Raw genomic sequence first — 16,213 nt, 5'->3', positions numbered from 1 at the left:
CTGGAATGGCTCCACTGACCACAGCAGTGGTGGGTTTGCCCCCAGCAGGCATTGGGCTACAAGCTGGCCCATGACACACTGCTCTCTCCACTGACCAGCTCATTTCCATCCACAGCGTGGGGAGTACCACCTAGCACAAAGTGCCAGGCACTGAAGAGCAGCCTGGCTGAGTGACTGACTGTGGAGGCCTCCACATCCTTGAGTCCAGGCCACCAGCAGCATCCACCATGCTAGGGCAGTCCATCGCAGAAGAGGGGAAGGGGGATGGACTGCAGCAGCAGACCTCAGCAGAGCGGAGCGTGGAATGGCAGTCGCATGCAGACCATGGGAACAGCAGGAGACGGAGGAGTAGAGATGGAAGCACAGGGTGACTTGCACAGATGGGGGATATCAGACTCACGATGTTAGAGGCACAACTTGTTATGATCCTTTTTTTTCCTTTCATCAGAGACAAAGTAAAACAAAACTAAAGTATACGGAATTAAATTAAAACCACAGTTTTGTTTACATTATAAAAGAATGATCTAATAGTAGTAGTAGTAATAATAATAATAATAATAATAATAATAATAATATCAAATGAACAATAATAATTAAACAAAACAGGAAAGAAGAAAGCCCTGGAGAATTCCTGCCTGGATGGTGCTCACTGATGGAAGGTTTGTGTGACCGGTTTTATTGTTTGGGGATCATTCCCTTGATAGCTGACTCCCGGTTTACGTATGTAGCCCAGTAGACTAAGTTGAAAATGGCAAAGAGGACTGGAAAGACGATGCGGGACATCTTGTCTACCTTGCTGACGCTGTTGTATGTCTTCTTACTCTCTGGGAGCTTCTCCTCTATACGGGGCATCTTGGGGGGTACGTTCGTGGCAGTAGCAGTGGCAGCAGCACTCTTGGAGATGGTGGGCAGGCCGGGGTCCTTGGCAATGTTGAGGGCATATGTGGTGCCAACAATGTTGTAGGTGTTGTTGGTTTTCTTCGCTAGTGCCACTGGCTCTTTTTTCTAGGGAAGGTGGAAGAAAAAAACATAATAGAGATGAAGTGACTGTAGAATTGCATGGAGAACATTTTGTCCTCTGAGTTTACCTGCTTGCCTGGATGAGAAGATGGAAAAGGGTGTGAAGAACAAGAGACCAAGAAGGCGGCATTGTGGAAGGGAAGGAAGATGTGTTGAGAAGATGGCCAGAACCCACGACATCTGCCACTTGAGGGCTGGACTAGGGTGGATCAGCCACTTCATGTAAGCCTGGTATGCAGCATGTAGAACAAAGAGGTCCTGGCCTGGCACCTAGGTTCTGCTGCAAGTCAAACTGAAGCCACATAGCTGGGTTTCTAGCCTCCTTGCAGCCCCTTAGATCAAATGTGTGGTATAAAAAGGTGTGTGCAGCTGCACTCACTCAGTAGCTGCCCCAGATGGATGACTCCTTGATTGGTCCAGTGCAGCCAGGTCTATGTTGTGTATTGCCAGGCCAGTATAAGTGAATGCAGGCTCAAACTATATAGACTCCTTGTTTTCTCTCTCAACTGGGCAGTGTTATCTGTTGCATGTAAGGTTCAGCCGTGGAGGCATGATGCAGAAATGTTGTCTTTAGAAAAGAATGACACCTTGTGTGGTCATCCTGGGAGAAGAACTTGATTTTCTGCTTTGCTGGCCTGCTTCCTGGGTCAGGTGAGACAAGAAGACATCACAGACAGTTATAGTTCTATTTTTTTTTTTTTTTGTAGCAGAAAGCCAGTGACTTTAAGAATGTGGGTGACAGCATCACAATATTTTTCCACCATATTACAAGGCCAGATCATACACTGCTTCAGTTCCCCGAATACCTCACAGGAATACCTCACAATCATGATGTCCAAAATGCCTCTGGGATCCTTTAGAGCACCTCATGACCTACCTAGGCAAGATACAGAACAGATGGAAGGCATTTGCACTAGCCCTGAATTTCAGGATTGCTCAGCATGGCACTATAGGGCAGAGGGAAGCCTTTCATCTTGCCTTCGTAGCTATGTGTTGCTGCAAATCAAGGGAGATAAGTGCACCCTCCCCCCCCCCAAGACTCAAAGGACAGCCTTGCTGTCCAGGCTGAAGGGAGGAGCTTACATAGCAAATGGAAGAAGAGGCACTTATGTGTCAGACATGATGTACTGAAGGATGATAGAAGATGCTGAAGACAGACAGTTCAGATATTAATGAAGATGAGTGGGCAGGAAGATGGAGCTAGGAAGTCATGATAGGTGTTGCCCCCACTCTGGGGTTCTTCCTGTTGCTGTCAGGGGCCTGACACCAGCTGCACCGTAGACCATATTGTATAAAGCAATCCAGGTCTACCAGGAGAAACCCACTGAATGAAATCTATTCATATGCAGACATCAGGCACCCTACACATCCTAGCACTCGTACTTCACGCAATGTCCACTGTAATTACACCAAGAGCCAGCATTAGACACAGCAATGACTCATGGTGGGAAACTAATATCTAAACTCAGAACAAGGTGTGACTTTGGATCTCATTTTCTCTTCAAAAGCTACTAAAACACAAGGTAAGGCTCATCCAGGCATTTTCCAGGGGTGCTTGGCATGGTCTTGCATGTACATGCGAAGGAACCACGTACAAAGTGACCATCAGGAGAAGGGGAGAGTGTGCAGCCAGCAGGACCTGTTCATCTCCCCACCCTACCCTGGAAACTGGTAGCAGGCAGCATTGCTGGGTAGCACTGGGAACTGGAAAAGGCCAGATTCGCCCACTCTGCTCTGCAGAGATACTCCAAGGGCTTTAGCTTTCATGCTGTACTTCCATTTTAAATGTGTCCACAATCACCATGGATATTTCTGGTTACCTTAGGAAATGAATTTTCCACAGTGATTTTCAGAGGGACACTAAAAGCAGGCTTCTATGCAATCTTTAAACCCCTCTCCAATAACATCACAGCCAGGCCTGCAGCCTTGTAATAATGCCAGCAATTACAGAAATTAACTTGCTGTTAGAAGGAGGTCTAAATGTCTTCAGACTCCAGATCAGACTAAACCACTGATCAGACCATATTCATAGACTTTTATGGGAGAGACTGTTATGATCTTTAATGATTAACTGAGCGACTGATTTCTGCAATCATTAGAGCCATGTTAACTTGTACCCCCTGCATAGGAGGTGAACCTTTCCTGCTAAAGAGCTGACAAGAAGCAAATAAAGGACTAAAGATGTTTCACCTTCTAAAACATTTAAATATGCTTAAGTATGATTACTTATTAGCACAGCTACAGGAGGTAATAAAATAACTAATAATCAGTAATGAATGAAAAACAGATTGTTGTTTGCAGAATGTAATTTGAAGTGCACTGTGATTATTTTAGTATTAATCAGCCATGTTATTTGTTACAGAAATAAGATGACTACAAGTGACATGACACTTTCAACCTGGCTAGCTTTTCTGCCCCAGAACTTGGAAAGTGGATCCATCTTGCCTGGCCGAAGGCATGTGAAAACAGCAGGCTGAAACCAAGGATAATCAGGCAAATATGAAGGCTGTGGGTGGTGATAGCAAGCTACTGCTCCTATTAGTGTTATCCAGAGCCCCCAGGCATCAACCTGGGCTTCTCGGGACCTCAGATCAGGCTGTTCAGGTAGTGCAGACGCTTGGGAGCCTACAGCCAGGGTCTTTTTCCAGTTGCCTATGGACTCTTCTGCCCTGGTCAGAGCTGGGACCCTGGGTAGCCTTTGGGAAGCATCCAGAGCACACACTGCCTACACCGAGGCACATGTGTGTGCTCTGTATGTGCTCTGCTCCTGAGATGTCAGAAAAATGGTTCAGCCTGAAGTTTACCAGGCTGTGCTTTATAAATAAGTGTTTCAGGCAAGATTTTGACAATCAAACAAAGCAAAATGTGCTTATTGCTGTCAGCTGCAAAGTAGCCCCCAGCCCTCCCCCTGCACCTTTACCTATGAGGAGTTCCACATCCTACTGAAACAGGAGGAAAGAGTGGAAAAACAGGATGAAGCCCCACATTTGCTTTGAAAACTTGTCCTATTTAAAACATCTATGTTGCAAAGCAATTCCTGTGTTTACGGCCCAGTTTGGGCACAGGGAGACTGAACCACTGCACAAAGTTGTCCCTGCACTGCTCTCCTGAGGGAAAAGCTGTGAAAGTTGGCCTAGAGATAAATGTGTTCCCTGGATATTGTAGCGTGACAAGTTCTTCCACAACACACATACTGGAAAATAATAGCATTTTTGTTAAATATTCTTGTCTTCAAGCCTCCCTGTTGAGGAGCTAACAGTTGAACCTCTAAATTAGAGGAACTACTGTTTCTGCCTGTGATCTGCTGGAGATTTAGTTCTCTGCACCTGCTCCTTGGCTAGAAATTTGGGTTGGAAGCACTATCCCTCTGACAGGCCTCTCTGAAGGTCACCATCAGTAATATCTACACTACTTGAGAAATGCAAGGTGTCTGCCACTTGCCATTCTTGAGAAAAGTCACTTTAATGACCTCCAAGCAGGTCTAGTCTCTGCCATATTCGTATCCTATAATTCCAAGCACAGCAACTGCAATTGCTGTTCCAGCAAACATGCCATTCCTTCCTCATGCCAGCCAAAGTTCCCCTCTGCAGTGTGCCAGAGACTTGATCCTATCAGAACAGCAGCAAAGTGTTTTACACTGAGACACCTGTACTCCGAGCAGAGCCAAAGGCTCTGAACAATGCATTCCTGCATTTACAAGCAGGCTACTTCAATGCCAGGTTACTGTCAGGTGCTGGTGTGACCTTTGGCATCACTCATCCTTCCCATCTCTTCATTCAGATTATGTGAGACTGAATCCAATGATCTTATGCTCCCTGGATCACCAGACAAAGACTCAGAGGTTGGATGGAGTCAATAATCAGCCCAACACACCACACAGACAATGTTGAGAGAAAGAGGGTGAAATGTTGTCGAAGAATGATACATGGGACTCTAGTGAAGATGCTGAGAACATAAATCACTTGCAGTGCTATGGAGAGCTACAGGTGATTGCAAGTGCAGCAGGACAAAGGACAAATGAGCTGCAGAGCATGGTCAACAAGGGAAAGTCCCAACAAAAACATATTTCCCATAGTGAGGCAGAAAAAAAAGAGATGGGTCTGAACCATCCCATGAGGCTGTAAGACTTTGAACTGGTTGAAAATGGTGGCCTGTCAAGGTTGGTTCTAGTTCCTCTCTGTTGGTAAGGCAGGGATTGAAACAAAGATGTCACAAATGGAAAGAAACAAAGGAGAAAAAAGAATGAGTGACCTGGATCAAGGGGCAAACTTCAGAATTGCTGAAGAGTAGGCTGGACAAGTCAGTGGAAAAGGCACCTAGTGCAAATATTGAGCATGACCGTCTCTTCCAGAATACAAGAAAGAAAACCATAATGATCATATCAACAGAGAGGTTTGAAGGATGCTGTTTGGTGACTTTCTCAGTGAAAAGACATGTGAAAAGTACATAGAAAGCCTGGACCTAACCTTCTCACCATGCACTACAGGATTATTGTCTTAAGGATGAGAAAAGATAAAGATTCAGGACTATTCCTCCATCCAAAGTGTGTTCTTCCTTGTTCTCATGTGTCTGACTGCAGCTACTTGTATTATTTTTGTTGCTTCTTGCCACCCAGGATTTCAGGGCAATGTCATACAAGCACAGACACAGAGCTAAATCAGATTTTATGCATAGACATTGTATTGCAGGTGGAAGTGGGTTTAAGTAAGCATCTTCCAAAGATCCAAAGCATCTTCCATAGATCCAAAGCATCTTCCATCCTGAGGAACAGACAACACTTTTTTGCAGGGAACTCCCTGGTATATGTCATCCTTGCAGACTTCATCAGTTTCCCAGTGGCGAAGTCACCATTAATGGTTGTCTCTCTGGATCCTTACTGTAACAGCTGCTCAGGAATGGGCTCCAGAGATGGCCATCCCTATAGCTGGGGTGGATGGGATGCAATGGATCTCACTGTTCAGACACAGCCCTTCTGTCCTGAAGTGGATCCTTTTAACAAGATATTTTGAGAACACTGGAGATAGGGAGCTTTGCTGGCTATTGAAACCACTCATCGCTCAATCTCTTTGGCCTCTCACTCCTCCCTAACTACTCCATCTCCTACCTTCCTCCTGATAATGTGTTTTTAAAAATCATCTTTACTAACAAGTTTTCCACATTGGATCCAGATACCTCTCTCCAGTTCTATCTGCACCTCTAGGCTGGTTACAGCCACTCTGCCATACAAAAAGAGAGGAAATCCTTCATCCACAATTAGCAATTACTGGTGGCAGGCAGGAAAGGTTTGGAAAATCTTTGGGTCCAAGAAGCATTAGTCAAATCTTATCAGAGTGCGCAGTAAAGGGAGTTTTTGGTGACATCTGTGGTGATACCTGCCTGCCTTTCATTAGAGGAGAACTGCAGAGTGTGTGCAGAGTAATGCCCAGCTAGAACCAGAACCCAACTGTGGCTGTAGCCAGAACATCATCATAATCATTTATGATGCAGAGATCACCAATTCATCAAGATCAGCCCATCATGTTAGATTCTACCTGAAAAAATGTTCTGTTCCCATCTGGACTGATGGGCTAGCTGAAGGGAAGAAAGAATGGAACCAGCACAGAGAATGAACACACTGGGAGTGCCTGTCAGCAACCAGCAGCTTTTGCAAGGTAGTGATTTCTTTCAAACGAGATGGGAAGCATTGCTCCTGCCTACATTTGAAGTGAGGGAAGGGCTGACGCTTATTGATTTTTTTTTTCATGTTCATGCAAGGAAACAATCAAACCTTGAGTAAGGATCCTTGCCATCACATCAGTAAAGAGCGTTCCTTTTGGCTGGGGGGAAGGCTCTCCAGAGACCAGGGCTCAGCCTGGGCTTGTCACCTGTAGTTTTACTCCTGGTACAAACACTTTAAAATACCAATAGTTATTCTTCTGCCTCTTCTTTTTTTTGTGGTTTCAACCACCTGGCTTGTCAATTGTTTCAAGAAGAGCTAATTAAAGGCTGAAACTGAGCCAATAAGGTACCTTCATTGCATAGCAAATTCACTGCTTGGAAATATTCAATAGAATAAAGATGAAAAGCAAGTATGGTGACACATCGTATTCCCAAGCTCCCTGAAAGCTCACCACTCTTCAGGAAGCTCTCTGAGCCGCAGAGACTGGGAGTGGGTTAGCCTTCTAAGATAAAGATCAGGGTTGGCTTCAAAAAGCATCCACAAATTTGGAGTCCTTCCTGATTCTCCAGCCTGATAACAATTGCAGCAAACTCACAAAGAGCACTCCCTCTGAAACGTTCCTGCTCCTGCTTTGTTTTCTTGTTTGATTACCATAGACGCAAACATTCTGCATGATCTTACCCTACTGTTTCAGCAGTGTTAGTCTTGCAGTGCTGGGACAACGAATAAATTAAGGACCATGCCTCTTCTATGACAAACTGAAGCTTTTGAGCCTTTGCTGCTTTTTTGGCTGTGCCCAGTTCACATAATTGCCCAAGGCTGTGTGAATCCCAGCTTTGTGCTGATTTGCCCATCCCTGAAAGGGACATGGTTGCTTTGAGGACCTGTTCTGATCCTTCGCTCATGCCAATGACCTGGGAAAGGCTTCTGTCATTTCTAGAGGCCAGATTAGCACTATTGTTCATGATGGAAATGGAAGACCATCAACTGGCCTCCTCTGGAGCCTTTCTGACATGAGTCTGTTGCTCCGACCACAGCTGCAAAAGCAAACAGATAGAGAGAGTCCAAGAAACACAAGAGCGAGCCGTTCAACACCCAGTGGTGGCTGTGGTTCTCCATAAGGCCTCTGTTCTGCTTTGAACTCCATACCAGAGAGATGACTGGCTGTTTTCTTCCCAAAAGTTACTGCAATTCCGCCAGGTATTTCCATACAGCCCCACAGCAACTTTAAGCAACACATTAAAATGCAAAGGAGTAAAATATAAAGGCTCCAGAACCAAGAACAAGGACGAAGCTGATTTTAAAATTGGTTCAACAAATACAAACAGTAAGCGATTTCTCTGCGCAGCTGAGATTAGATCAGTTAGGAGGGAGGGGCATAAGCAGGGGTAGCGGTGGCTGTCAGGAAGGAAGCTGCCAGAGAGGCTGATCCCGAGCGAGAAGGGAAAACGTGGGTGATGACAGGCACTAATTTACTGCCAGTTGCCATTTCTGATTGCTTGCTTCCTACCACCCTCTTGGCCCAAGCTCACAAAACAGCACCTGCTGGCAGCTGTGGGCAACAGCACGAGTGTTAGACCTCCCCATCACTGCACCATGCTTGCCCATGCCAGGGGAGACCTACAGCTGGGGATACCAGCCACAGGGGACACAGCAGAGTGGGACTGTTTCTGCTGGCGAGGCTGGCATCCCATGGCATATTTGGATTTGTGTGGCATGCTAGCAACATGGAGCAGGGCATTTATGGGTTGGAGGGAGAAAAAAGGAGAGAGGAGACCACCGGCAGAGCAAGACCAAAAAATGCATGCATTCATGTTTCTACCAGCAAATGGTCATGCAGAAGGACAGAGGGAAAACTGAGCAGTCATGCCTGGGTGTTTTTCTCCAGCTAAGCACAGCGACCAGCCCTCCAAGCCTTTCCTCCCCCAACCCTCAAGAACCGCTCCAGTCAAGACCTGAGCTGGGGACCCCAGTAAGTAGCATCCAGCCTCCCGGAGTGCTGCGGGGCTGCATGTTACCCACTCCTGGCCCCGGCGCAGCTCTCTCATGCAGCGTTTCTTCACCACTCCCTTCTCCCCTGGCCTTGGCCACAGGGCTGACCTTCATCTCTTGGGCCTCCAGCACCTTCTTGCCATCCCAAGCCCAGCTGCGCTTGGTGAAGTAGTTGACGGTGGCAAATTCGATCAGCGCAGAAAACACAAAGGCGTAACAGACGGCTATGAACCAGTCCATGGCCGTCGCGTACGCCACTTTAGGTAACGAGTTTCTTGCGCTGATACTTAGTGTGGTCATGGTGAGGACGGTGGTGACACCTGTGGAAATACAGCAGGAGACAAGGATGGTGTGAGACCATACACTCGTACACACCCAGTTTCTCCTCAAACCACACAGTTGGCATTTCCATCATGTAAATTTAGGAGCCACCCTCTAAGTCATGTGGCCCACATCCTTGCTGTAATTAAGGGAGTCTTACCCAGCACAAGTCCGTGGTGCAATTCATAGAATAACAAAACAGTCCATGTTGGAAAGGAAGTCAGCTTGTCCAACCCCTGCTCGAATCAGGGCAAACTTCAGGTTGCTCAGCGCCTTTTCTGGTTCAGTTTTGAATATCTCCAATTCATATAACCAATGGCAAACATCTGCATTAGGATGAGATTAATCTTCCCCAAACTCCATCAACTAGATCTCCGCTCACTATAAAAGAATCCTAGCTCATAGGTAGGCACCCACATTCAATTCCTTGTCTGCAAGTAGGGTAAGTTGCATGATGCTAGACCCGGCTCCCTCATGTAGAATATGCCATGGAGAAGCTTCTGGTTGCTTTTGCAATAAAATAAAAATACTAAAATAACAGTAAAAAGGACAGCTAGATGGTTGGGAACTTCACGGAGGACCAGAAGTTGGATGGCCATTCATCCAATGTGGTTCTTTCAACATTTTGGAAATAGTGTCTTGTGACCTGCATGGATGGACACCGGGGATCCTGGGTCCTGCTGGCACAGCCAGGCACCACCAGTGGCCCAAGCTGCCAGAATGAGTGTCACTATAAAAAAATGGTCTGTTGCAAAATGCCTTCTAAAGCTTTTTTCATTAAAGCAAGCAACCACTGCTATCCATTTTCCCCAATAATGTGTTTTTCAATTAAAAATGCATCAAACACATTATTAAAATATTGACTAATTTTCACTTCCCTTAAGTCATACTCCTGGTAATTGAAGAGGTTCAATAATATTGTTGACAATACTTTCTGAGAGGCAAAGAAAAGGAAGAAACAATTGGAGTTCTCATTATTTTCTTAATAGGAAAGCAAGGCAATTTGGGAGCAAAGACATTTTTCACAAAGGTAGGCTTTAATTTTTCAGTCAGCTCTTTCCTGCTCAATCTGAGCTGCTACTCAAGGAAACCTGTCTAACTGCAAATCTCAGGATAACATAGGGGGGAATAAAATATCCTCAGAGAAGGGCTCACCCCCAGTGTTGGGAGTGCAGACACTCCAGAACCGATGCAGATGTAAAAGTCCACCTGGGGCATGGACAGACATGGGATCCGGGTGTGCACTCTGTGGGGTTTAGTTGCAAATGATTCACAGACACATGAGTGAGGAAAGTTCATCGATGACTCTCTATGTGCCTGAGCTGGTCCTATTTTCCATGTATTTCTGTCTAAGCCCCCCCTTTTCCATTCTGCTGGATGAAAACACCAAAAAGTGGGTGCTAAGTGGCTGAATCCCCTCTTCTTCACTGTTATCACTGTTCAATGCAGCTCTTTCTGTCTGGATTGCACAAACCAGTTTGGTCATACTAACCACCCAGGTCCCTGCAGCTGCACGCAACCCTGGGGATTGCTGCAGGATTTGTGTCACTGGGGAAGGGAAGGCAACCTGGTGCTAACAGGGAGAAGCTGGGGTCAACTGTAAATTTTAAAGCTTGCTCATGACCTACATTTCACAAGCCGCAGTGAACATAAAACCCATAATGATTCCCTGCTAGTTCATTTAGGAGGGTGCAGAATCACCTGTGACCCTCCCTGCATCCCGTTCCAGTCCACAGACCCAACAGGGTCCAGGCCTGCGGAGAAGGTCCGGAAAGGAGGACATTAGCCTTGTTGGGTTTGTGGGAATATTTCTATCACGACTTTTGCTACAGAGAAAATGCTTCATGATCTTTGAAACCACACCACTTTTTGTCTTATTCAAAAACACGAGCAGGTGGTACCATATATCCCCTCTCTGCTTGGTGACTTTTGTCCAATATACTCTCTGTTAAGCGGTATCTGCTGGGCACTGTTATTTCCAGGAAATACAGTCCTGCAGCATCACACCTGGTCTTTGAGCGTGTGTGTGTAGATCCCGAACTAAAGGTCTTGGCAGGAAAGCACAAAGCAATTCTGTTATTATATGTTTGTAAAAGCTATTAATACATGTGCAATGCCAGCCTGATGCTTTGCCTCGGAGAGAGGATCTGAAACCAGCTGAAGAAAATAATAACAATATATTTACCATGCAGTTATACTGCCTCAGCACAGGAACTTGTTATGTGGAGCTCTGACCAGGGGCACATTAGCAATTTCAAAGGTAGAGCTTTAAATGCCTCCCCATGTACCTATCCTCTCCTCAACTCAAAAGCCAATACAGATAAATAGACACAGCCAAATGCATATAATTAGATGATCAATACCTTGATTACTGTCAATATTTATGGCTTGGCTTGTAGCAGAAACATGGACAGGAGTATTTTTGCAGTGATCCAGTGGAAGCAGGGGTACTGGGAAAACACTGAGAGCTATTCTGGGAAATGGCCAGCAGTTTCAGTGATGCCAGTCAAGGCCTGGAGAAGACCAGATCTGATGCTCAGTCTGTTTCCTATCATTTGTGGTGCCTTTCTCCCCTGACCTGAGAGGATGCCCTTGTGCTCCCAGACTCACCAAAAACTGTTCGGGCAGGAACGGACTCCCTGTTAAGCCAGAAGGAGACCTGGGACAAGATGACCGTCATAATGCAGGGTAGGTAGGTCTGGATCACAAAGTACCCGATCTTCCTCTTGAGGTGGAAGTGTGTGGTCATGACGACATACTCCCCTGCAGAGACAGCCAATTAGAGATGCTGAGCCACCGGTGCTTTCCAGGATCATAGAATCATAGAATCATAGAATCATCTAGGTTGGAAAAGACCTTTAAGATCATCCAGTCCAACCATTAACCTACACTACCAAGCCCACTCTAGACTAATCAAGGGTAGACCAGACTAAACCATATCCCGAAGTGCCACATCTACCCGTTTTTTAAACGCCTCCAGGGATGGTGACTCCACCACCCCTCTGGGCAGCCTGTTCCAATGCCTGACCACCCTTTCCGTAAAGAAATTTTTCCTAATTTCCAGTCTAAACCTCCCCTGGCGCAGCTTAAGCCCATTTCCTCTTGTCCTATCGCTAGCTACTTGGGAGAAGAGACCAACACCCACCTCACTACAACCTCCTTTCAGGATGGGGCCAGCTGACCACCAATTCATCTCTAAACCACTAAAGATCTGTCCTGAACAAACTTTCAAGTTCTAAATGAAACTGCAGTGTGTGTGTGTCATATTATTACTGGCTGGCATGCTGTGGTATCTTACAGTACTGCAGGCCACCCTAATGGCTGTGCAAAGGAGGGATGCGTGCTGCAGCACACCGTCGGCACTGACTTTGCACGTCCCGCACATGCACATGCAACCGCTGTGTTATGCCAGGTGTGTGCCCCAGTGTCGCCTGGGTGACTTCCACATAGTGTTTGCCCTTTCAAAACACTTCTCTGGAGACTAATTTACTACAAAACGGTTGTGGGACAAAGGCAAATCAATGCCAATAAACAACTGGGCAATAGGCTTTCCCTGTTTCACCCCAGGCACAAGACGCCTCTAGGGGTCTCTCCGGAACCAACTCCCATCCCTTTTCTGCTCCAGCCCAGGGACCTACATTGTGGGTAAGACCCCTTAAGCCTAGAGAGACCCTAACAGTGCTTCCATAGGATTTCAGGACAAAGGATTTTATTCTCTCTGACAATCCTGAAAATATTCCACTTTTCCTCAGTGTAACCATCTCAAAAGCCAGGGCAAGTTCTGTCGTTAAAAGTCTGGGCTGTAAATCAAAGAAGCAGCTGTCCCTGTTTTCCCTCAACGCCCTATTCCCCCACTCAAAGCTTTGGATATTTTGTTGGATTATTGTGCCTTTTTGTTGTGAGCGTGGCTCCGCTAAATCATTACACACAGGAGCCTTTAGCAGCTTCCTTGCCACTTCAGGTTATTCATCTGCACATTTTACCACAACTTAAGTAGAGAGATGGGCCAGATATTATGACATTTAGCTCCCTGGACTCCCCACATTTCCCCAAGGGAGGTGATATGAGTTGTTACAGACAGACACTATTAAAATCAAGTGCACCAGAGAGGAAATATCCTCAAATGAGAGAACTACTGGTGCATACTGAAGGGAAAAAAAAAAAAAGAAAAGAAAGAAGAGAGACACACATGAGATAACAGAAGCTATCAGTACCTGGATTCAGAAGGGAAGGGAGGAGCAGCAGATGGGAGAGAAAGATGATTAATATTGGTCATTAATCAGAGGAAACATTTGTTTGGGATAATCTTCTATTAGCTATGATAATATTTGTGTAAGCAGATGCAGTGATAATCACACTGAACATTATGTTGTATCCACCTCCCCTGCCCACAATGCTCTCCTGAGGGGCTGCAAAGGGATCCAAGACAAATGAACCCACAGTACCAAGAACCAGGTGGGCAAGGTGGGGCAAATTTTACACACAACGGATCATTTTTAGATGCTTGAAATCAGTTTTCTAGAGGGTGTGGGCAATAAGGCTCTTTCAGTGGAAACCACTAAAAGCTAAACCCTTTACTGCCTCTTGGTGACTGCTCCAGATGTCCCCAGCCATATTCTCCAACAGCATGTGGCTTGGGAAGCGCTGTGCTGCTCACTGCCCACAGACACTGCCTCTGTAATTATGCCAAATCGTGGCATTGAAAGCCCATGGGTCCATCTTGTCTGACAATGTGCTCAGCCTATGCATCACACCGTAGTCCCACAAGTACCTGTGCTGGATCGAACCATCTCTGTCCCAACAACATGGCCCAGCAGGTCATACTGGTTCAGGCGAGATCCACCCTTCGCTACCTCGACTGATTTATCCTTCCCCAGTGTCCAGGTGTAGATCACCTCTGTCTTTGTGTAGGCATCTGCAGAGGAGAAAGAAGAATGAAGTTTGTGCTTCTGCCTGACCTAAAATATACCAAAATTAGCCTCTAGCCAAATTAATCTCTGTTGTGCATTCCTCAGAGCCACATGGCTGAGCACAGCCAAGCATGGCCAGAGACCAAGGCAGTTCAGCAACTGTTAAATCAAATGAGCAAAAGGGAGCTGGGGTTTTCGGAAGGGAACTGGAAGAGGGGGCAGAGCACTGTTGTTGAGAGACACGTTGTCCCCTTGACATGCTGACTCTGCAAGGGCTGGCTCCAAGCAGAGACAAGACAGGCAAGTGTCCAGATCAGCAGGCTGCTGGGGCAGCAGGATGGTCACAGCCCTGCCATGCCAGGGACTGGGAGAGTCACGCTGGCAGCAGCTGGCGAGAAAGGCTAAACATAAATAGGGTTGAATTTTAGGTTAATGAAAAAAAGTTAAAAAACTTTGCCCTCACTCAGAAGCAACCCTCTCCACGCCTCTCAGCTTTGGAAGTGGTGTGCCCTCTCACCAAGACGCTTTTTCCCCTGCATGACCCTGCATTTGCCAGCCTCCAGGCCAATCCGCCAGGCAGTGAGGGAGGCAGTGCTGAGAAAGGTCTGCCCACACGTCGCAAGAGAACCAGCAGGCAAGCGCTGCTGGACTGCTGCGTGGGGTAGCACTGGGCTCAGGGCCAGGGCATCCTTCCAGGGGATTGCAAGTTTGCTTCTCTACCCCACCTGCCCAACTCCCCATACGCGAACACCTCTCTCTAACACACACAGTCACCATCACCTTCACAAGCCTTTGTGACAAAACCCCTGCCTGTCCTCATAACCAACTGCTTTCCTAACAGTGCCCGCAAGCTCTTGGTTTTGTCAGTCCTATGGTATCCAGATATTGAGTCTCTCCAGACCCTACTAGGAGCTACTTCTCCCCATAATGCCCAAGCTTCCTGTCCATACCCACTCTGCAACAGTTTTTTAGGCAAGAACAAAGTTCACTAAAACAAGTCTTTAATTCACTTTTATGACCAGCTTCTCCTATTGAAATATTAAGGAATTCTTTGGCTGGGGTCAGGTCAAGCAATGGGTCAGGTCTACTACAGAAATGTCTCAGCTCCTGCCTTGTGGAAGATTGTGTCCTGAGACAACCATATTTCTCTATCTTTTTAAGACAACCAGTGTCATCCCTGCACTGTAGGTTTTGGCAAACCTGTTAAATACTAAGCAGGCATTGTGCAAAGTGGGGGGAGTGGTTTTGACAAACAGCCAATGTTTCTCAGCATGCCAGCGTGCTGCCTAAGCACTTCGGATGCAGGCTCGCACCTCTCATCCAATGTGCAACACTTTGCTTTTCCAACCCCTCCTCCCAGCTCTCAGCATGCTTCTGGAGACCTCCATCCTCCTTCAGGCTTAGCTTTGTACAGCTCTGCCAACACTCTTCCGTCTTGATGGGCAGCACCTTCTGCTCTAGCAGTCATGGTTCACTCACTGTCACTCTCAGTCTACAAAGGAGAGGTGCCCACAGTTTCGTTGCCTGAAAATGCAGTTGTCTACATATCCGGTCATGTGGGACAGAAGTGTATCTGCCATCACATAGGCATTGCATGGATGCTTGGAACATATTTAATGACATGATGAACAAGAATGGTGACCTACTATCAACAGACAAGAAGGCTGAGGTACTCAACAACTTCTTTGCCTCAGTCTTCACCGGCAACCTCTGTTCTCATCCCTCCCGAGTCGATGGACCGCAAGGTGGGGACTGGGGGGGTAAAGCCCCTCTCACTGTAAGGGAAGATCAGGTTCGAGACCACCTGAGGAACCTGAATGTACACAAGTCTATGGGACCTGATGAGATGCAGGTCAGGTTGGACAGGGCTCTGAGCAACCTGATCTAGTTAAAGATGTCCCTGCTCACTGCAGGGGGGTTGGGCTAGATGATCTCTAAAGGTCCCTTCCAACCCAAACCATTCTATGATTCTATGATTCTATGACATGAAGCTGTTCTGCTCAATGCCTCACTTGCAATGCAGTCTAGTCCGATCCAAACAAGGAGACATTTCACATTTGACACTTTGACATTTAGTGGAGCTGGTAACTTCAGCAACATCTTCTGCTAGCCTAGTCTCAGACAGCTGCTGTACACATGTCCTATGATTGGCTTAGAAACAGTTGTTCTCTGCTGCATACATCCAATTTCAAGGGAGCACGGTGATAAGTAAAGCCATCATCTTCACTGCACTTGGTCCAAGGACTTATGCAGGTGGGCAGCTGAAGCAATCTGAAATGTCTGATGCCCTTACTTCTCCTGCAAGCTCTCT

The 16,213-nt window shown here is 46.5% G+C and overlaps 1 protein-coding gene across 2 annotated transcripts in view; it reads right to left on the bottom strand.

Annotated features, from left to right (window-relative positions):
• Positions 1 to 675: 675 nt before the first annotated feature.
• The window catches only part of LOC104038998 (gamma-aminobutyric acid receptor subunit alpha-3-like), a 72,000-nt gene continuing 56,462 nt past the window's right edge, over positions 676 to 16,213 (bottom strand). For both annotated transcript variants that reach the window (XM_075720348.1, XM_075720347.1), the window contains 4 exons: positions 13,764 to 13,907; positions 11,603 to 11,755; positions 8,780 to 8,991; positions 676 to 1,005 (listed from right to left, as the gene is read on the bottom strand). In XM_075720348.1, coding sequence (XP_075576463.1) covers positions 676 to 1,005; positions 8,780 to 8,991; positions 11,603 to 11,755; positions 13,764 to 13,907 — 839 coding nt within the window. The remainder of the gene's footprint in view (positions 1,006 to 8,779; positions 8,992 to 11,602; positions 11,756 to 13,763; positions 13,908 to 16,213) is intronic.

Source organism: Pelecanus crispus, chromosome 13 (assembly GCF_030463565.1).
Source record: "Pelecanus crispus isolate bPelCri1 chromosome 13, bPelCri1.pri, whole genome shotgun sequence".
Taxonomy (NCBI): domain Eukaryota; kingdom Metazoa; phylum Chordata; class Aves; order Pelecaniformes; family Pelecanidae; genus Pelecanus; species Pelecanus crispus.
Note: the sequence above shows the minus strand (reverse complement) of the source record. Positions and strands in the feature narration are given on the sequence as shown.